Source organism: Cervus elaphus, chromosome 15 (genome assembly GCF_910594005.1).
Source record: "Cervus elaphus chromosome 15, mCerEla1.1, whole genome shotgun sequence".
Classification (NCBI taxonomy): domain Eukaryota; kingdom Metazoa; phylum Chordata; class Mammalia; order Artiodactyla; family Cervidae; genus Cervus; species Cervus elaphus.
In genome coordinates this window covers 8,385,408-8,407,277 of record NC_057829.1, presented here as the reverse complement: position 1 = coordinate 8,407,277, position 21,870 = coordinate 8,385,408, and the positions used below count along the sequence as shown (strand labels likewise).

The 21,870-nt window shown below is 44.7% G+C and overlaps 1 protein-coding gene across 3 annotated transcripts in view; it reads right to left on the bottom strand.

The window, feature by feature from the left end:
* PCNX2 (pecanex 2) overlaps positions 1-21,870 on the bottom strand; it is a 301,990-nt gene that overhangs the window by 29,401 nt on the left and 250,719 nt on the right. For all 3 annotated transcript variants that reach the window (XM_043925987.1, XM_043925989.1, XM_043925988.1), the window contains 2 exons: positions 12,811-13,044; positions 10,761-10,873 (listed from right to left, as the gene is read on the bottom strand). In XM_043925987.1, coding sequence (XP_043781922.1) covers positions 10,761-10,873; positions 12,811-13,044 — 347 coding nt within the window. The remainder of the gene's footprint in view (positions 1-10,760; positions 10,874-12,810; positions 13,045-21,870) is intronic.

Sequence of the window (21,870 nt, the reverse complement as noted above, 5' to 3'; positions counted from 1 at the left end):
ACTGGAGAAAGGAATGGCAAACCACTTCAGTATTCTTGCCTTGAGAACCCCATGAACAGTATGAAAAGGCAAAATGATAGGATACTGAAAGAGGAACTCCCCAGGTCAGTAGGTGCCCAATATGCTTCTGGAGAAGAGTGGAGAAATAACTCCAGAAAGAGTGAAGAGACAGAGTCAAAGCAAAAACAACACCCAGTTGTAGATGGGACTGGTGATGGAAGTAAAGTCCGATGCTGTAAAGAACAATAATGCATAGGAACCTGGAATGTTAGGTACATGAATCAAGGCAAATTGGAAGTGGCCAAACAGCAGATGGCAAGAGTGAACATTGACGTTTTAGGAATCAGCGAACTAAATGGACTGGAATGGGTGAATTTAACTCAGATGACGATTATATCTAGTACTGGGGGCAAGAATCCCTTAGAAGAAATGGATTAGCCATCATAGTCAACAAAAAAGTCTGAAATGCAGTACTTGGATGCAATCCTCAAAAATGATAGAATGATCTCTGTTCACTTCCAGGGCAAACTATTCAATATCACAGTAATCCAAGTCTATGCCCTGACCAGCAATGCTGAAGAAGCTGAAGTTGAACGGTTCTATGAAGACCTACAAGACCTTCTAGAACTAACACCCAAAAAAGATGTCCTTTTCATTATAGGGGACTGGAATGCAAAAGTAGGAAGTCAAGAAACACCTGGAGCAACAGGCAAATTTGGCCTTGGAGTACAAAATGAAGCAGGGCAAAAGCTAATAGAGTTTTGCCAAGAGAATGCACTGGTCATAGCAAACACCCTTTTCCAACAACACAAGAGAAGACTACACATGGAAATCACCAGATGCTCAATACTAAAGTCAGATTGATTATATTCTTTGCAGCCAAAGATGCAGAAGCTCTATACAGTCAGCAAAAACAAGACTGGGAGCTGACTGTGGCTCAGAGCATGAACTCCTTATTGCCAAATTCAGACTTAAATTGAAGAAAGTAGGGGAAACCACTAGACTGTTCAGGTATGACCTAAATCAAATCCCTTACAATTATATAGTGGAAGTGAGAAATAGATTCAAGGGATTAAATCTGATAGAATGCCTGAAGAACTATAGATGGAGGTTCATGACATTGTACAGGAGGCAGTGATCAAGACCATCTCCAAGAAACAGAAATGCAAAAAGGCAAAATGGTTGCCTGAGGAGCCCTTACAAATAGCTGTGAAAAGAAGAGAAGTGAAAGGCAAAGGAGAAAAGGAAAGATACACCCATTTGAAGGCAGAATTCCAAAGAATAGCAAGGAGAGATAAGAAAGCCTTCCTCAGAAATCAATGCAAAGAAATAGAGAAATAGAGGAAAACAACAGAATGGGAAAGACTAGAGATCTCTTCAAGAAAATTAGAGATACCAAGGGAACATTTTATGCAAAGATAGACACAATAAAGGACAGAAATGATATGTACCTAACAGAAGCAGAAGATATTAAGAAGAGGTGGCAAGAATACACAGAAGAACTATACAGAAAAGATCTTCATGACACAGATAATCATGATGGTGTGATCACTCACCTACAGCCAGACATCCTGGAACACAAAGTCAACAGGGCCTTAGGAAGCATCACTACGAACAAAGCTAGTGGAAGTGATGGAATTCCAGTTGAGCTATTTCAAATCCTGAAAGATGATGCTGTGAAAGTGCTGCACTCAATATATCAGCAAATTTGGAAAACTCAGCAGTAGCCACAGGACTGGAAAAGGTCATTTTTCATTCCAATCCCTAAGAAAGGCAATGCCAAAGAATACGCAAACTACCGCACAATTGCACTCATCTCAATGCTAGTAAAGTAATGCTCAAAATTCTCCAAGCCAGGCTTCAACAATACATGAACTGTGAACTTCCAGATGTTCAAGCTGGTTTTAGAAAAGGCAGAGGAGCCAGAGATCAAATTGCCAACATCCATTGGATCATTGAAAAAGCAAGACAGTTCCTGAAAAACATCTACTTTTTCTTTATTGCCTATGCCAAAGCCTTTGACTGTGTGGATCACCACAAACTGTGGAAAATTCTTAAAAAGATGGGAATACCAGACCACCTGACCTGCCTGCCTCCTGAGAAATCTGTATGCAGGTCAAGAAGCAACAGTTAGAACTGAACATGGAACAACAGATTGGTTCCAAATTGGGAAAGGAGTATATCAAGGCTGTATAGTGTCACCCTGCTTATTTAACTTATATGCAGAGTACATCATGAGAAATGCTGGACTGGATGAAGCACAAGCTGGCATCAAGATTGCCGGGAGAAATAACAACAACCTCAGATATGCACATGACACCACCCTTATGGCAGAAAGTGAAGAGGAACTAAAGAGCTTCTTGATGAAAGTGAAAGAGGAGAGTGAAAAAGTTGGCTTAAAACTCAACATTCAGAAAACTAAGATCATGGCATCTGATCCCATCACTTCATGGCAAATAGACAGAGAAACAATGGAAATAGTGACAGACTTTATTTTTTTGAGCTCCAAAATCACTGCAGATGGTCACTGCTGCCATGAAATTAAAAGACGCTTGCTCCTTGGAAGAAAAGTTATGACCAGCCTAGACAGCACATTCAAAAGCAGAGATATTACTTTGCCAACAAAGGTCCGTCTAGTGAAAGCTATGATTTTTCCAGTTGTCATGTATGGATGTGAGAGTTGGACTATAAAGAAAGCTGAATGCCCGATGAATCAATGCTTTTGAACTGTGGTGCTGGAGAAGACTCTTGAGAGTCCCTTGGACAGCAAGGATATCCAACCAGTCCATCCTAAAGGAAATCAGTCCTGAATATTCATTGGAAGTTCTGATGCTGAAGCTGAAACTGCAATACTTTGGCCACCTGATGCAAAGAACTGATTCATTGGAAAAGACCCTGATGCTGGGCATGATTGAAGGTGGGAGGAGAAGGGGACGACAGAAGATAAGATGGTTGGATGGCATCACTGACTCAATGGACATGAGTTTGAGTAAATTCTGAGTTGAGCTGGTGATGGACAGGGAAGCCTGGCGTGGTGCAGTCCATGGGGTCACAAAGAGTTGGACACGACTGAGTGACTGAACTGATCTCCAGTCTGTCAGACAAACCTCAGTCTTGTCTGCAAGATGATCCAGTATGACATCTGGCCCTAATGTGGGGACACATATCCAGTAGAAGATGGAGAAGGGAAACTGAGATGATGTATAGGATTCCTGAATAACACTGCTTTCCTCAGTCCACTCTGGGTGGGAGGGGTGGGGATATGGTTGATGTGACCTCAGACTGGGACAGTGACCTCTTGACACAAGGTCATCTTTCAGGGCTCTCAGCCTCTAGCCCAGAACATCATCATTATTTGTCTGTCATTTTTCAAGCTCACATTTATCTTGACATGTTCTATCCTCTTTGTTGTTGTTCAGTTGCTCAGCCATGTCTGACTCTTTGTGACCCCATGGACTGCAGCACACCAGGTTTCCCTGTCCTTCACTGTTTCCTGGAGTTTACTTAAACTCAAGTCCACTGAGTCGATGATGCCATCCAATGATCACATCCTCTGTTGCCCCCTTTTCCTCCTGCCCTCTATCCTCTTAGAAGCCTATGTACTCCAAGAGCTAGTAAAATTTCTCCTTCAAGCAAACATGATGCTGCTGTAAAGTGCAGCCACCTTCTCACTTTTATCTCTATTAAACAGACATCAAATAGGATCTACTCATCCCCTCTCATTTACTAGAAGGCAGTCACCAAGCCGTCTTTTAGCCCCTGGGGTCAGTGAATCTATTTTGACTTCCTCCTAAGACATGCCTTTATATATGTATGCTTTTAATCAGTAGGAGACACAGTTCTACAAAGGAGAAAGGCCCCAAACTCCAAATTAAAACCATTATCAGCTTTTGCTTGTCACATCCTTATTAACTCATTCTATTTCCCTAACATATGGATATTTTACTTGAAGATATTTTATATACTGTATTCTTTTGCTCACTTGCATTCGGTTTAAGCTGATTCTTAACTTACTCTTTCTCTCTAACTTTGTATGCACATGCTTTTATTCCTTAAGGATAGCCTATCAAAGCTATGTCACTGTTGTGAAGTTAAAATATGTCCCCGATAAACCCATCAAATGAGCAGAGCTTGTGACTTCTGCTAGGCTGCTGTGTAAGACTTACCTGGGGAATCAGTGTTCAAAAATCATCTTTTACTCCTTAACATTAAATATGTGAGAATGATATTGTTTGTTTGGTCTCAGAGAGTACACCTAAGAGTATACTCCTGAGTTGAAATTTTATGAGGATAAAGTATGTGCACACACACACACAGATCATGAGACACTCCTACTTTGAATATATAATGAAGCTATACTGAATGAAATATTGGCAAAGTGAATTCATCATTGCATAAAAATAATGCATCATGACCAAAAAGAGCTTATCTCAGAATTATAAGGATGTTTTAAGGAAGAAATTTGTTAATATTACCAATTACATTAATATTACCAATTACATTAATATTAGGTTGGCTGAAAAGTTTATTCAGTTAGTGAATATATTGTTCAATAAAGCTCCTGGTGAAAATGAAAAATGTGTCTTGGTACTTAAATCTGAATAAACTTTTTGGCCATCTAATAGATTTAAGAAGAAGAATTTCATCTGAATGTAAGCCCTCAAACTTTCAAAGAATTCATCATCCTTTCCTGACAAAAAGCCTTTGCAATCGAGGAAGAGACAAAAACTCCTAACCTGATAAAAATGGTCTAATAGAAGCCTAAAACAAAGCTTATTTTTTAATGCTAAAATTTGACATTTACGCCCATGAATGTCTGGATTAATGTTGAGGATGCTTTGCTGAACAGAATAATGGCCCCTCAAACATGTCCATGTCCTACTCTCTGGAACCTGTGGATATGTTATCTTACAGGACACAAGGAATTTTCCAGATGTGATTAAATTGAGCACTTTAATTTAAAGGGGGAGATTTTTCTGGATTATCTGGGAGGACCCAGTGTAATCGTAAGGACCCTCATATGTAAAAGGAAGAAGGAGGTGAGATAGGTTTTGTTGGAGAGAGAGACTGGAAGATGCCACACAGATGGCTGGGCAGATGGAGGAAGGTGTGGTAAGGAGGTAGGCAGCCTGTTGAGCAGGGGACGGATTCTTCCCGCAGAGCCTCCAGAAGGCACGAAGCCCTGCTGACACCTGGGTTTTAGCCTAGTGACACCTGTTTTGGACTTTCAACCTCCAGAACTGTAAGATCAGTAGTTTATGTTGCTGTAAGCCACCAAGTGTGTGGTAAGTTGTTATAGCAGCAACTGGAGACTAACACAGATGCCCACCTCCACTTGGCGGTCATAGCCAGTGTAACAAGAATTGAATTATGTCTATCGGAAAAGAAAAGGCAAAACTGTCATTATTTGCAGATATGTCTTTCTAGCAGAAAATCAAATAGGATTAATAGAAATAACATTTTTTAAAGATTTTTTTAAATGTGGTTCATTTTTAAAGTTTTTATTGAATTTATTACAATATTGTTTCTGTTTCATGTTTTGGTCTTTTGGCTGTGAAGTATGTGGGACCTTAGTTCTCCAACTAGGGATGGAATCTGCACCCTCTGAATTTTAAGGCAACGTCTTAACCACTGGACCATCAGGAAAGTGCCATTGAAATAATAGGCTTAGAGTTCGGTAAGAGGTGCCCAGAATGAGACCAATATGAAAAAAGAAATAACTTTCCTGTAAACCAGCAATAGCCATTAGAAAATGTGATAGGGACAAAAAGGGTCTATTCATGATCACAATAAAACTATGAAATATCTAGAATAAAATCTTTTAAGTATTACAAATCTCCATAAAATGATAAACTGCTACTGAGAGACATTAAAAAAACTGAATGATTCCAGAGACAGTATATTAATGACTAATGTCCATTTACTTCTTAAGCTAATCTGTAAATTTAATATAATCTAAATCAAAATTCCACCTGAGGTTTTTATAAAATGTGAGGTCTAATTTCACCTGAGAAGGGATGTCCCTGGTGGTCCAGTGGTTAAGACTCTGCACGCCCCATGCAGGGGGCCCGGGTTTGATTCCTGGTTATGAAACTAGATCCTGCATGCCACAACTAAGACCCAGCACAGCTAAATAAATACATAAATAAATATTTTAAAATAAAATAAATGTCACCTGAGGAGAGAATGAGGCATAGCAGCCCCACCATAAAGACAAGAGCACCTTGATAGAAAACATTTAACACATATTAATATCTTAATATGAGAATAGCTTCTAAAAACCAGTAAGTACCTCATAGAAATTAAAGAGCCTCTTGATGAAGGTGAAAGAGTAGAGTGAAAAAGCCAGCTTAAAACTCAATATTCAAAAAACTAAGATCATGGCATCTGGTCCCATTACTTCTGACAAACAGAAGGGGAAAAGGTGGAAGTAGTGACCAATTTCCTCTTCTTGGGCTCTAAAATCACTGCGGATAGTGACTGTGAAATTAGAAGATGATTGTTTCTTGGCAGGAAAGCTATGACAAACCTAGACAGGATGTTAAAAAGCAAAGACATCACTTTGTCAACAAAGGTCCATACAGGCAAGGCTATAGATTTTCCAGTAGTCATGAACAGATGTGAGAGTTGGACCATAAAGGCGGCTGAGCGCCAAAGAATTGATGCTTTTGAACTGTGGTGCTGGAGAAGACTCTTGAGAGTCCCTTGGACAGCTCAGAGATCAAACCAGCCAATCTTAAAGGAAATTAACCTTGAATACTTGTTGAAAGGATGGATGCTGAAGCTGAAGCTCCAATTCTTTGGCCACCTGATGCAAAGAGCTGACTCACTGGAAAAGGTCCTGATGCTGGGGAAGATTTGAAGGCAGGAGAAGAGGGCAACAGAGGATGAGATGGTTGGAAGACATCACTGATTCAACGGACATGAACTTGGGCAAACTCTGGGAGATGGTGAGGGACAGGCAAACCTGGCATGCTTCAGTCCACGGGGGTCAGAGTCAGACACGACTTGGTGACTGAACAGCAGTAACAACCTCACAGAAGTGGATAAAATGTACACATGGGCAGGCACCTCACAGGAAAAAAACAACCAATACATCTTTAAAAAGAGTCTTACCTTCACTATTAATTATGGAAATGCAAATTCAGATAAGAAGGAGATGATTTTGTTTTTTTTACCCATTAGGCTAGACAAATTAAAAAAGATTAACTGTCCAGTGTTAGTCAAGTTATGGCAAAATATTCATGGTGAGGATGGAAATTGGGGCAGTTGTAGAAAGCAGTTTGACTATATCTATAGAAATTTATGTTTAAAATATTTTTTGAGCTCTGAAACCATTTTTCACAAGCAAAACCATTTCTTGAATGAGCTCTAGCTCAGGAAAAAGTAGATCACAGCTGTTTGGCTGGAGTGGAGGTGGGGACCCTGCTCCAAGCTCCCCCTCATTCTGTGTCCCTCCCCACTCCCCACAATACCTCCACATAAATCAGAACCTCGTGGACTTAGACTCCAACCCCCAGCCCAGAGCAGTGTCTAACATATATCTTTAGTACATCAAGGACCAAAATGAAAATGCACTGTAGGATTTTATTACAGTATGGAACTGCTCAGTGGAGTGAATCAGCCTCAGATAATCAAATCTTTCCCTAGAATACCAAGAGTATTACTCCCAGACTTATCTCATCACTGTGTTTGGAACAAGCAAAACTGACATGGAGTATGAGAAGCTTTTTGAAACAAAGAAAAAGTCCATCAAAACAAGGTTGACAAAGCAGCTGCTAGGCATGGTGCTTAATCAAGGAAAAAATAAATAAAGCAGACCAAGCAAGAAACACCTGGATCAGAAATATTGGAACAAGCTACACAAACAAGAGTGAAGAAGTCTGAAAATATGTTGGATGGGAATGGAAAAAGTAAAATCGCTGAAGCGCTGTATTTGCAATTTGTAAAGAAAATTTTAAATTTATTAAAAAAAAACTTTCTATTAATCCAACAAAAGATGCTTGGGTGCTATGACTGTATGAAGACTCATTTTGTGATATAGAGCCTTGAATCTTCTGAAGCCCTTCTCAAAGAGTACTTCCTATTTACAATATTATAGTAGGTTGTTTTACAAAGCTTACAAAGGGGCCTTCTGCTAGACTCTCAATCTTTGCATTCAGTCCCAGATGACCACAAAGGGAATTGCCTGCATCTAGTGTGAAGCTTCCCAGGCGACGCTAGTGGTAAAGAACCCACCTGCCAATGCAGGATACAAAAGAGACGCAGGTTCGATCCCTGGGTCAGGAAGATCCCCTGGAGGAAGACATGGTAACCCACTCCAGTATTCTTGCCTGGAGAATCCCATGGACAGAGGATCCTCTTGGGCTACAGTTCATAGGGCTGGATATGATGGGAGCAACTTAGTACAGAACACAGTATGAGGCTGAGTCAGGTAGGGGGGAAGAGGCGGGGAGAAGCAGGCAGTTCTCCCCAGAGGATTTTCTAGAACAGGCCAACACAATAATCAGTGAGCACTTCTCCCCTATGAAGAAAACCATAAAATTCTGAGGTGTGGGTGCTGAAAGAACAGCTGTCATGAATCCTAACCGCCTCAGTTCTCACCTTTTCCTCTCCAGAGAAGGATGAGGGCCTGCCAACCACACCACTTCACCCCTTACCAGTGCACACACGTCTGGGATGATATCTGCCCATGGCTCGCCACTGGGGATGACTCAGCTATCCCCTGCGGGAAGGGCATTCAGAAGTCCCCTCAGAATTGTTTATCCAATGGCCCTTTATTGTGAGCGTTGTTAAATAAGCACGTAAGTGGATTTTGCCCTTAAGAAGCTTGTCATATCTAATAACCCCCAAACGCACTCAAGTAGGGTATCAAAAGGACCCCTTTGCAGAACACAGGTTCAACAATACAACTCAGAAATCTTGAAGAAAGCCCAAGTAAAGGAGGAACCATTACATAGAAGAGCACTTTCTTTTTAAGCTCCCTGGATCTACATGATTCTCAGCTTTGGCTGCACGCTGATGCACCCAGGGGACCATAAAATGTCCTGTTGCATGGTCCACCAGCAGGGGTCCTGACATGATGGCTCTGCCCTGCGGTAGGGCTTGGGCACGGGGATATTTACAAGACCCTTGGGAGACTAATGTGCACCAATCAAGATGCCTTTAATGGACAGGCAGAATCCAGAACATCTGGCCCACAGTGCTAAATACCAAAGGGGCAGTCTGTGAAATGGCCACGGACTGGGGCGATGAGAAGGTAACTGATGAAATTCACAAGAGCTGTTTCCCTGGAGAAGGAAATGGGGGTGGGGGGTGGGGGCGGGCAATGAGTACAACTTCATTTATGATTCAAATTCAAGGACTTGTTTGTGAAGGCAAGACCTGAGGGGTAGAGGGTGAAGGAGGGTAAACAGGCTAGGAGAGAATTGAAAATTAAACTCAAAATAGTTTTGTTGTTTAAGAAGAGAAACCTGGGCTACTAACATACAATGGGGCAAAATCCAGCAGAAAGAGAGTTTGAAAAAAACAGGAGAAGCAACATCCAGTCATCAAAGCCCCATAGAGTCAGGGCAGAGTAGGCTCTGGACTAAAGCACAGAAGTAACCATTTCCTTTTCTAGAAAAAAAGAAAAACAGGGGAGGGGAACTAACATTTTTTTGAACATTAATTTGATGAATATCATAGGCACTTCATACGTATGAAATGGAATATCTCCTGCCATAATGGTGTGCAAGAAATGTCATAGCTATCCATGATTCCAGCCCTCCAAATATGAATTTCTGAGCCATGCTGACAAGCAGCGCCACGCCCTACATGAGGAACTTGAGGAAGTCATAGTCATCAGCGGTTACAGCCCTCGCAGGGCTGGTGGTAAAGAATTCACCTGCCAGGGGAGGAGACATAAGAGACACAGGTTTGATTCCTGTGTTGCCAAGATTCCCTCCTTCAGGAGGGGAGCAGGGCACCCCACTCTAGTACTCTTGCCTGGAGAATTCCATGGACAGAGGAGCCTGGTGGGCTATAGTCCATGGGCTCACAAAGAGTCAGACACGACTGAAGCGACTTAGCATGCCAGCACCCAAGTGTGAGCTGGTGAGCCCTAAGGGAATTCAAGTAAGAGAAGAATACCTCTGTAAAAATGCAGGATGCTGGCCCCAGACAGCTGAGGTGCATATGAAAGAAATGACTTTAATAATCCCAGACTCTTGCATCTTCCCGTACATAGAAGAGCACTAAATTCCTTAATTTGATATCTGGTTTTCCTTACTTAACAATAATCTTTGATGTTCAGGCTACTGCCCCCTTTGCTGCCAACTTGTATATAGCCTGACTCCCTCTTCTGCCTCCTCAGAGCAGCTTCTCAGGGCTGCTCAGATGCCATTCCCTGGGCCCAGTGTCCTAAACATTCCCACCAAATAAAACATTTGCTGCTTTCAGGTTGTGACTGATTTTTCAGTTGATATATGCATGATTTCATTTAATCTCCCCCCAAAATTTGCAAAGACTCTTGTAACATAGAACGCCCTATGCTTAGAATTCCAGGGTTTTGACTGTTCCTTATTAATACCATTTCCACATCTAATTCCCCAAAAGATCACCATGATCAAAAAGTCTTCTCACAGGTCCAGCATGATTTATTAGAGAGAGAACACTCTGGAAGAAGTAGAGGCAGTCCAACTTAAAGAAAATGATGGACCAAAGTCTGTCCAGCACATAAAGTGTCAACTGGTGTCTGTGCCAACTGTCTCCCGGGGTACCTGAGAGCCATGTTGTGAGCTGCGGTGCCCAGAGCTCTCCTCCCCAGGATGCAGAGCGCGAAGGACAGGGTCACCAGAGGAGAGTCCTCGTCACTTTCTAGGGGCTTCGAGGGCTGGAAGAGCAAAGATGTTCATTCAGCTTTCATGTGGGGTCTGGCATGCACTTACACAGAACCACAAATGCAGAGGTTTACCACAAGGCAGCCACCATGGTCACCTGGGTCCCCCCACAGTGACCCAGAGGATGGTAAACTCTGCTTTTGAGGCAGTTTCTCTGGAGGTTGGACATAAAAACACATTTAAATGGGGAAGTTACTTTAGGGAAATAAAGGGGCTAACATGAGGCTTGTCAGCCTAGTTTCCTGGAATTGTGAATACGCCACCTTGGGTCGGGAAGATGGTCAGAGCTCACAGTCAAATGAAAGTAAAAGTCACTCAGTCATGTCTGACTCTTCATGACCCCATCCACTGTAGCCCACCAGGCTTCTCTAGGCATGGGGTTCTCCAGGCAAGAATACTGGAGGGGGTGGCCATTCTCTTCTCCAGGGGCTCTTCCTGACCCAGGGATCAAACCCATGTCCCCTGCATTGCAAACAGATTCTTTACTGTCTGAGCCACCAAATGAATTTGCACCTTAACCTTGTCCAAGGCCCCCCCTTAACCCCATCCAATGCCCACCTTAACCCTGTCCAATGCAGGGGGGCAGGTAGACCAGCAGAAATAGAAGTATAGGAATCAAGTGCAAATGAGGTTTTCTGTTCCCTCTATAACGAGGAGCACACTGAACTGACCATAAGTCCACAATCAATAATTAAATGAAGTGGTTCATCCAAGCTTAAGAAGAGGAGCAGGGGAAGATGCCGAAGGAACTTAAAATATCATTTGCAAGCAAAGCAAGATTATTTCATTTTTATGAGCTAGCTGAGGAAAGAAGAGTGCCCTCATTGTGGGGTTAGCCAGGATCAGCAATAGATTCTTGACTATTTCAGCCGCCAGTGGAGGCTCTGCATGGGTTAAGATCTCAGCACACATTCTCCCGGCTGCATCTGGAGGACCGACTCTACCACCGACTGTCTCCCACCTGCTTTCAATCACTCATGAAAGGTCAAGGACCTGGGCGAGTGTCATAATTTGGTTTACCAGGTCACACAGCACTCTTTGTCAGCTGCTGAGAAGGCAGTTTTCAACTTGGATCTACCATCTCCCTCAACAACACATCATGAGAAGCTTTCCAAATCCTGAGAAGCAGAGATAACAAACTCCTTCCACTGGCCTCCCTCCCCTTTCTTCTCCTGCCTGCTTGCTTGTCTTCCTTTTACAAGATGTCATTTTCCTTGCTTTCATTTCCAAGAGGCTGTATTCATCTTCAAAAGCATCCTCAGCACGTGAGCAACAATACACACACACACACAGACATAACTATAGAAGTAGCTTGGACCAATCTGATTGCTCAACAGAATGGGCTTGTCCACAATTCAATAGGTTTAGTAAATCCTCTGCATTTCAGCCCATATACACCTGTTCAGAAATCTCAAAAAGAAACTCTAAACAAAGAAGTGTCCAGAGTTTTAAAGCCATGATCGAGGCTTAACACTGTACCAACTCTGAGCACAGTAGAAAGGAAAATGTACTTTCAAGGTGCTTTTCTTGGAGACATCATATATGAATTTTTCAATTTCATTCTGTTTAACTGCTAAATAAACATTTGTCCAAATACTAGTGTCCTTTCTCTCCTCTATTTTGTTGTAGTCTACCAGGGCTTCCTTGGTGGCTCAGATGGTAAAGAATCTGCCGGCAATGCAAGAGACCCAGGTTTGATCCCTGGGTTGGGAAGATCCCCTGGAGAAGGAAATGGCTATCCACTTCAGTATTTTTGCCTGGAGGATCCCATGGACAGAGGAGCCTGGCAGGCTACAGTCCATGGGGTCACAAAGAGTCAGACATGACTGAGTGACTCACACACGCAGAGTATAAGAAAGAGATGGTCTTTACAAGGCTCCTTGTTTCCTAACTTACATTCAACTCCTCCAGCCCCACCTCCCTTACCCACCTCTTGCCTTTTCTGGGCACAGTATTGAATCCACTCCAGATAAACGTTGCAGTAGCTGGCTCGTGTGATTCCCTGGAGACATGGGACGTAGTCATCATCAGTGTTCATGCTGAACATCGCAAGGTCACGCTCAATGTAATGCCACTTTGCAAAGGGCTGCAGGGACTTCAGAAGTGATTCGTTTTTGATCCAGGAGGACAGTTTGGGGGATGTCACCATATAGTATATTATACTCTGCAGAGAGAAAGAAAGGTTTTGAGCCCAAAGTCTGAAAGACTTAAAATTTCATCTCCTAAAGTAAATCACTGTCACGAACAAATGACACGTGTAATCCCCACATGCAGTATCATTTGTATTTCCTGCTAGATTTAATGCACCCACTGGAGCCATTCTAAAATGTGAAGCAGAATGCTAGCAGAATCTCAATGCTAGCTAGAACAGAATCTCAGTGGTGAGAAAGAATGCCAGTCAGAGAGAAAGCGTCATCCTTTCTGAGAGAGGCACAAAAAAGCACTGTGGTTCCTTGGGTTTCCTGAAGGCCGGGCTGGGCTGATGCTGCTAGAAGAAATCAGGGCAGGTCCTCGTCCAGGGCCTCAGACCAAGAGTGTGTCATGAGCTAAAGCAACATGGTTCTTATGGAAAGTACTTATGATGTACAATTGTTCACACACACACACACACACAGAAGTAATCCTGGGTACCCAGACAGTGGACATCTGAGATGTCTTCAAAAATAACCCCGAAGTTTCCTCCTCCATCAGACACTCCACTTATGAGTCCAATTGGGGAAAATGCCACGCTCGGGCTTTATGATTCTGAGCTACAGATTTATTGAAAGCCATCTTGTAGTTTTCGAATGAGTTCATCATTCAAGAAGGCTAGCATCCAGCCTGGAGAAGTAAACACATGACAGAGAAAAACACAACCTAAGTCTGCCATGGGCATGTCAGGAATAGAAGGGAGTATCTGTGGATGAGTCCTTTCCAGCTTCACTCTTCATCATCATAAGAAAAGGCATGTGGCTGGTGTCACTGGGGCTAAGGCAGACCAGGGAACACAGTTAGCATCCTACCTGCGAATTAAGAGTGATGAGAAGGAGGAGGGACAGCCTTCCATGCAAGGAGGCAGTGATATAAAATCAAACATTTCACCAATGGACTCCTCTGATTATCAAAGGCATTCTTACCAGGCGAGAAGACAGAAAGTAACACATGTGGGGTGGATGTGAACAGGGCTTAGGCAATGGGAATCTATGGAGGTGAGTGGGCAGAGGGGCCTTTTCTAGCCCCCCAGCTCTCCTCCTCTTCTTCTCTTTGGTTGGGATGTGAAATCCACACTGCCAAGGTTGGAGGTTGTGAGGTGTGTGATTTCAGGTTACTGTAGCAGTTTGAACAGCTAAGTGGACAGACACACGTGGTCTCTGGATTCGGGCAAAACCACAGCAGATGCCTGACTCAGCTTCTGTCTGCTCTTAGGACTGAGGGCAGCCCGCTCATTGGGGAAGTTTCATCTGTGGCTCATGGTGTGTGGTCCTCCTTCCTTCTTTGGGGCACGATCTCTATTAGGCTCCATCATCCACCTGACCCCCAACTGAGGAAGCAAGAAACACGAAGTTTGCAGCGGAGTTCACATGTTTCCCTGACCTCTGCAACCCTGCTGGCCTTAGAAAACCCCTTCAATGGAAGGAAGGAGGGAGAGAAGGAGGGAAGGAGAAAAGAAATGAGGAAGAGGCCAGGGGAAGCTTAAAGCAGACATGCAAAAGAAAGACGTGCTTAATCATGGCCATTTTTCATCACTGTTTTGAGGTTTAAAATGAGATAATGCATCTGAAGCACTTAGCACCTGGCCTGGCATGTGGGATGTGTGCAAAAGCACAATCATCATCATATCTTTGGCATCTCTGACTTACCTACCCAGCAAGCTTGAGGCTCAGGTTGGGGAGCAGAGCCCAGGAGAGGTTTGGAGCGGGGGATCAGGAGGCAGGAGACAGCCAAACCTCTCATGGTCACCAGAGTACACATCTGATATTCAAGTACATAAATCAAGAATATGGAGGGTGTCCTATTGCCCACCAGCTGGCAGGACCACTTAAACCTGCTAAGCATTCCATCCAAAGTTGCAAGCCAAAGAGGAAACGTGACCATGACCAAAGGCACAGCTTCTCAGCTGACAATTGTGAAGGGAAGAAAGAAATCTGGTCTGTCTAAACATCTGACACAAGCAAACATCTGGTCTAGTTTTCCCTCAATATGTACTGATCACGTGTACCAGACAGAAATAACAAACAAAAAATGGAAGGCGCAACACTAACCTTTTCATTCATTTCTAGGGATGAATGAAAATAACCCCTTCACTGATGAGGTCAGAGTAGTTAACGAGGGCTTTGAATCCCAGGGATTCAAACTCGTTTCTCTAGTTCTGGCAAAATCTTACAGAGTTGGCTTCTGAGTGGAAGCCCAGCCCACTGCTGGGCTTTCCCACATCCTTTCACTGTGGGGAAACAGAACTACTTGAACTGGCTGCAAACCGTACTCCATCCTGCTTTATTTAGGCAGAGATGCTGTCAATGAACAATGTGAAATCCTTCAGAATCTGTCGAGATGAAACGGATCCCATAACAAGAAAAGCTAGGTCAGGATGGTGACATGAATTGATGGTGTACAACTTGATCCAACTTGAAAGCAAGGACTTCCTCTGAATTAGGGCTTCCTTGGTGGTTCAGATGGTAAAGAATCTGCCTGCAGTGCAGGAGACCCAAGTTCGATCCTTGGGTCAGGAAGATCCCATGGAGAAGTGAATGACTACCCACTCCAGTATTCTTGCTGGGAGAATTCCACGGACAGAGGCTACTGGCGGGGTGCAGTCCCTGGGGTCACAAAGAGTCGGTCACGACTGAGTGACTAACACTCACACACCTCTGGATTAATTTGCCATATCTGGCTCCTCCAGCAGGGACCCTCCTGGTTTCTGATTTTAATTGTAGATCAGCATATTCTCTCAGACAGCTCATCCCAGGAAGAGAACCTGGCAGGCAGGCCAACATGCCCTGGAGCTGGGCTTATGTTGGCCTTATCATCTGCAGGGCAGGTGATAAGTGCATCTCCTTTCTAAGAGTTGGGCAGAAACAACAGTGGCCGAGAAACCAGGCCCTCACAGAAACCTCATTTCTTGCTGATTAAGAGGGTTTGAAACACTAATGAATGGAAGAGAGATGGAGGAGGCACCAGGGAAAACCTCCAGTCATCAGGAAGCAAATGATTTCAAATATATTCATAGAGGCAGGGAGAACTGACCCAGTTTATTAGGAGATTAAAAAAAAATCCTTTTGTGTAAAGGAATTGTTCCAAGTTTTTCTTCCTGTCTAATGAAAAATAATAAAAAGAATGAAATCGAACCCTTGAAACTTGAACCGATTCAGGGCTACAGAGGCAACTGGCAATTTTGTTGGCAGAGGAGCCTAGGCCAAAGAAGAAAATATTCCATTTGTTTTTACCCTAAACTGCTGCTGCTTCTGTCCTAATAGCCACTCAGCCTTTCTGAAATTTCCTTTAACTGACTGTACCAGGGAGGTGAGCACAGTTTCTGAGCTGCCCGTCCCCAAAGGGCAGGAAGGCACCAAGGGTGATGTCTGGAGAAAGTCTCATGTGAACAGGCCTTCTTGGTGCTGATGTGAATTACCAGGAGGTACCGGTGTGAGCTCCACCTGCCACTAATCTCAGTGTCTCCTGAGCGCTGACTGACAGTTACAAAACATCTCTTCTGCTGAGCACAAACATCTGTAGTGGTCCCCATGCTTAGTTGCATATCAAATCACCTCAGTTCAGTTCAGTTGCCCAGTCATGTCTGACTCTTTGTGACCCCATGGACTGCAGCATGCCAGGCTTCCTTGTCCTTCACCGTCTCCCAGAGCTTGCTCAAATTCATGTCCACTGAGTTGGTGATGTCATCTCATTCTCTGTCATCCTCTTCTCCCCCTGCCCTCAATCAGTCCCAGCATCAGGGTCTTTTCCAATGAGTCAGCTATTTGCATCAGGTGGCAAAAGTATTAGAGCTTCAGCTTCAGCATCAGTCTTTCCAATAAATGTTCAGGACTTATTTCCTTTAGGATTGACTGGTTTGATCGCCTTGCAGTCCAAGGGACTCTCAAGAGTCTTCTCCATCACCATAGTTCAAAAACATCAATTCTCCAGTGCTCAGCTTTCTTTATGGTCCAACTCTCACATCCATACATGACTACTGGAAAAAACATAGCTTTGACTATACAGACCTTTGTCGGCAAAGGAATGCCTCTGCTTTTTAATATACTGTCTAGGTTGGTCATAACTTTTCTTCCATGAAGCAGGTGTCTTTTAATTCCATTGCTGCAGTCACCATCTGCACTGACTTTGGAGCCCAAGAAAATAAAGTCTGTCACTGTTTCCATTGTTTCCCCATCTATTTGCCACGAAGTGATGGGACCAGATCTTAGTTTTTTGAATGCTGAGTTTTAAGCCAGCTTTTTCACTCTCCTCTCTCACTTTCATCAAGAGCCTCCTTAGTTCCTCTTTGCTTTCTGCCATAAATCACCTAGGGAACTTATTTTAAAACATAGGTACTTCCCAGGCACACAGAACGGGAATTTCTGGTAGGACATGGCGATCTACAATCACCTGGCTAGCTGGGGGAGCCTGATGCTACAGATCTGCCCCTGCCTGCTGTCCTGCTGGGTCATAAACCATGCCCTGTGCCCCTCTCCTGCCCGCCCAAAGCTCTCGTGTTGGCATCACTGCTTGCACGTATAAAACAGAATCAAGGGACTGTCTCCACAAGCCCACTATTATCTAGCAGGTTCTGGGGCCCTCCCTCAGCCCTCTACCATTTGCACATTATCTTGGATTTGTTTTTCAGCTTGCAAAGTGTCATTTTAGAAAACATGCAGGGAATTGGGAGGCACATTTCCAGGAGGTAGGAAAGGAGGACTATGAAGGGAGAGACACATCAAAAGGCAGGTCCTACATGGAGCCCCCAGGCTTCTGGAAAAGCCAAGCGGGTGGGCCAGGACAGGGCACCTCAGCCCTTTGCTCTCGCTCACTCACAGAGGCCTGCGGGCCCCGTGACGTGGGCCTGGTCTGTCTGGTCCATGGAGAGGCTGTTTATGGGGAGCTCCACATTCACAGGGCTTCCCTGACGGCTCAGCGGTAAGGAATCTGCCTGTAATGCAGAGGACACAGAAGATGCAAGTTCCATCCCTGGGTGAAGAAGTCCTGCAGGAAGGCATGGCAACCCACTCCAGTATTCTTGCCTGCAGAATCCCATGGACTGAGGAACCTGGTGGGCTACAGTCCATAGTGTCTCAAAGAGTCAGACACGACTGAAGCGACCGAACACACACATATGCCAGATTCACAGAGACAAGGCTCGGCCCTGAACTCCATCCTCACCACTAATGCCTGGGGCAGACCCCTCACACCCCTGCCTACACGTGGGTCTCATTCTTCCCAACTGGATGGCCAGGACTCTGGATTCCACATTACCTGGAACCTTCTTTGTTCATTCAAAACCTGTGGGCACCTTCAGCGGTGAGTCATCACAGGAAGGCCTGAGAAGCCACAGAGGGGGCAGCGGTCTATGTCTCCTGGGCTCAGGGCGGTACCAGAAGGGAAGGGGAAAGGGTTTCAGAGGAGGCGGGGTGTGAGTGCCAGCCTGGGCCCCAGGGCAGATTGTGAGAGGAGCTGGCACGCGAGCTCAGTTTGGGCCGGGCGCTGTGAGCATGGGGGGAGCAGAGAGGAGGGGTGGGCTGCAGCGTGCAAGGGCTGGGGGGGTAGGGTGCACAGGCAAAGAAAAGGCGCGGGGTGCAGAGCCTCGTCAGACATCCAGCGGATGGCTCTGGGTGGCAGACAAACAGTCTTGCCCCATTCCCCCTGGCTTTTGTATGGATGGCAGTTCAGCGGTGAGCTGTTTCCTGCTGTGCTCACGAGGGGAGGTGAGCCCAAGGTCCTTCTGCTCTGCCATCTTGAATCGCCCCCTCTGTCTTGCCCTATTCTTGAGGCACTGTGGGGAGCGAGCAAATTAGCCAAGGTGGCGTGTTCAGGCTCTCTCGCCCCACGTTGTGTAAATAAAGACGATGTAACCGCGGAGCGCACTTGCAGCACTGCGCATGTGCGTCACCAGGTACTCGCTTGGGCCTGGGCTCCTGTGTGTGATACGCCTGTGTGGGCTTCACCATGAAAGCCCTGGCCGCTGCTGCGCTGGAGCGACATCATGGTTATTTTATGTGAGCTGATGCTATGGCTCCGTTACAGCTCCGTTACGGTTCTGCTGTGGCGGCTGCTACGGCTGCCAAGTCAGCCAGGAGAGAGGCTGTGCTGTGGCTGCCGTGCCAGCCAGGAGAGAATAAACGTGTCTGCAGTTCCTAGGCTCCTCGCATCTTCTTCCCGCCTCTTAGCTCCAGCCTTGCTTACCCTGAGTTCAGCGAACAGTGTGAACAGCAAGACAATCGGCGTCAGGAACACGATCAGCGATACAGGCACCAAGGAGACACGTGGCCCCTGGGCTCATTAATCTGGCCCCTCTAGACTTCTACCTGCCCCTCCGAGTAAGCTCCCAGACCCTCGCATGGCTGTAGTCAGCCCCTGGATCTAGCTCCCCTGCAATGACCACTTCTTGTTGCCACTTAGGAACTACACCAGATCCTCAAGGGACCCTCTCCTCCTGGAGGGAGGTGTCAAAGAGAGCTGGTTGCCATTTAACATCAGTTTTCTCCTTCCTTCATGACACACAAGTTCCCTCTGGGTTCACGGCTTCCCAGAACACCTTTCCAGAGCCCCCTGAAGCTGGCATCTGACAACATTCTGGCCAATGGGACACAGCAGCTGCATTCTGTGGCAACTTTCAGGAACCTTCTTAAGGAAGAGCTGGTGCACACCCTTGGCCTTCACTTCCTGGATTCCTTCTTCCATCCATTTGAGGCTTGGGATGGGTGTGCTAAGTCCCTTCAGTTGCATCCGATTCTTTGTGATCCCATGGGTTGTAGACCACTAGGTTCCTCTGTCCATGGGATTTTCCAGGCAAGAACACTGGAGTGGGTTGCCCTTTCCTCCTCCAGGGGATCTTCCCAACCCAGGGATCAAACCTGTGTCTTTTATGTCTCCTGCTTTGGCAGGTGGGTTCATTACCACTAGCACCACCTGGGAAGCCTGTCTTGACGCTCAAAATGGTGGAGCTGGGAGCCGGAAGAAACCTGGGTCCCTGAGAACTTGGAGCAGAGCTTCGTTTATGTGTGAGAGGAATACATGTGTGTGAGTCACTGAGATTTCATGATCCACTGCCAAACCTAATGTCAACTGATAGACTGAGTTGCCCAAAGTTGACTCTGTATGAAAAACTTTTTGGACCTCAGATACAATGACCAACGGAACACATGGAATCATGACACAAAAGATTACAACTTCCTGATTCACTTCCCAAATCTTCCCCAATTTGTGTGAGGTTGGACATTTATTATTTTGCATGAGGTTTGGATATAAAGTTTTACATCTGTCTAACATACACGAAGGTAGTGATCATGAATCACTCAATGTTTAAAATATTCTGCCACAGAACAGGGTCTCCCCAATGTCTCTTGTTGCAATCACCTTGGGGTGTGATCATTAAGAGTTCTTTGCCCTTCTGACTTTCATAGTCTGAATTTTATTTCCTGAACATTCAAGCAGCTGTTTTTTGCTGTGGATGCTGAGGCTCCTCACAGGAGTTACTCCTAATTTCTAAACATCCTTCTTTGTTGACGGAAACTCCCAAAATTTCAGGCACCTGTGTAACCTTTTGATTTTGTATTTCCTTATTTCTGCTGGACCACTTGTCTCAGCCTCAGCTCGCAGGGAGTTTGGGGTCTCAGATGATGAGCTTCTTCATTCTGAATGGCATAAGATGTGGACCCTTTTAAAGACTATGTAGGGTTTGCACCATGCAAAGTAGCCCCTCAGAAGAGAAGCCATCATAGACATCCTCAGACACAACTGCCTCTGCCTGTCCTAACCCTTTAGAAAACACTTTCACCCCGATTGTCACTCTGCATCTTGGTCAAGTCTCACACTTGTCCTCCAGGAGACATATTCCAAACCAGGACCTGTTCTGATGTTGAGTACAGGTTGGACAGATGCAGGTACTCAGTAACTGAAAAAAATGTGCTAGTCCCCACATGAGTGAAAAGAAAAGGCTGCCATAGCTAATCCTGATGGGATCATTTAGCTATTTTTGCAGTTTTATCATGAGCTTAAAAAATTCATTCTGGTTCTAAAAAGTAGAAATTTGCAGAGCCTTTAAATTAATACTTATAATTCATGAAAGTTTAGGCTTGGTCATATTTCCAGGATGTTTCCATTTATCAGTACCATCATTACTAATGACTCATGCTGTGTTAAAAGTAAAGAGTTTCAGTTTAGGAAAGTGAAAATTCGGGAGATGGATGATGGTGAGAGCCACACAATAATGTGAATATACTTAATGCCACTAAACTGTACAGTTAAATATGATCAAAATAGTGTGTTTTATATTATGTGACTTTTGTTGTTGTTATTCAGTTGATAAGTCATGTCCAACTCTTTTGCGACCCCATGGACAGAAGCCCACCAGGCCCCTCTGTCTATGGGATTTCCCAGGCAAGAATACTGGAGTGTGTTGCTATTCTCTTCTCCAGGGGCTCTTCCTGACCTAGGGACGGAACCCACATCCCCTGCATTGGCAGGCAGATTCTTTACCACTGAGCCACCTGGGAAGCCATAATTTTAAAAAATAGTGAAGAAAAAGATCTAGGTAAGAAAATAGACTGCTTATTAGTTTCCAGGCTTAGAACAGCAGTCCCCAACCTTTTAGGCACCAAGGACCAGTTTCGTGAAAGATAATTTTTCCACGGACTGGGGGTAGGAGGCATGGCTTTGGGTTAATTCAAGTGCATTACATTTACTGTGCACTTTATTTTTAATCTAATCCCACCACTGATCTGACAGGAGGTACTGGTCCACAGCCTGGAGGTAGGGCACAAAACCTCAGGCCAATCCAAACCTCTGAGGCTTTTTCACAAAA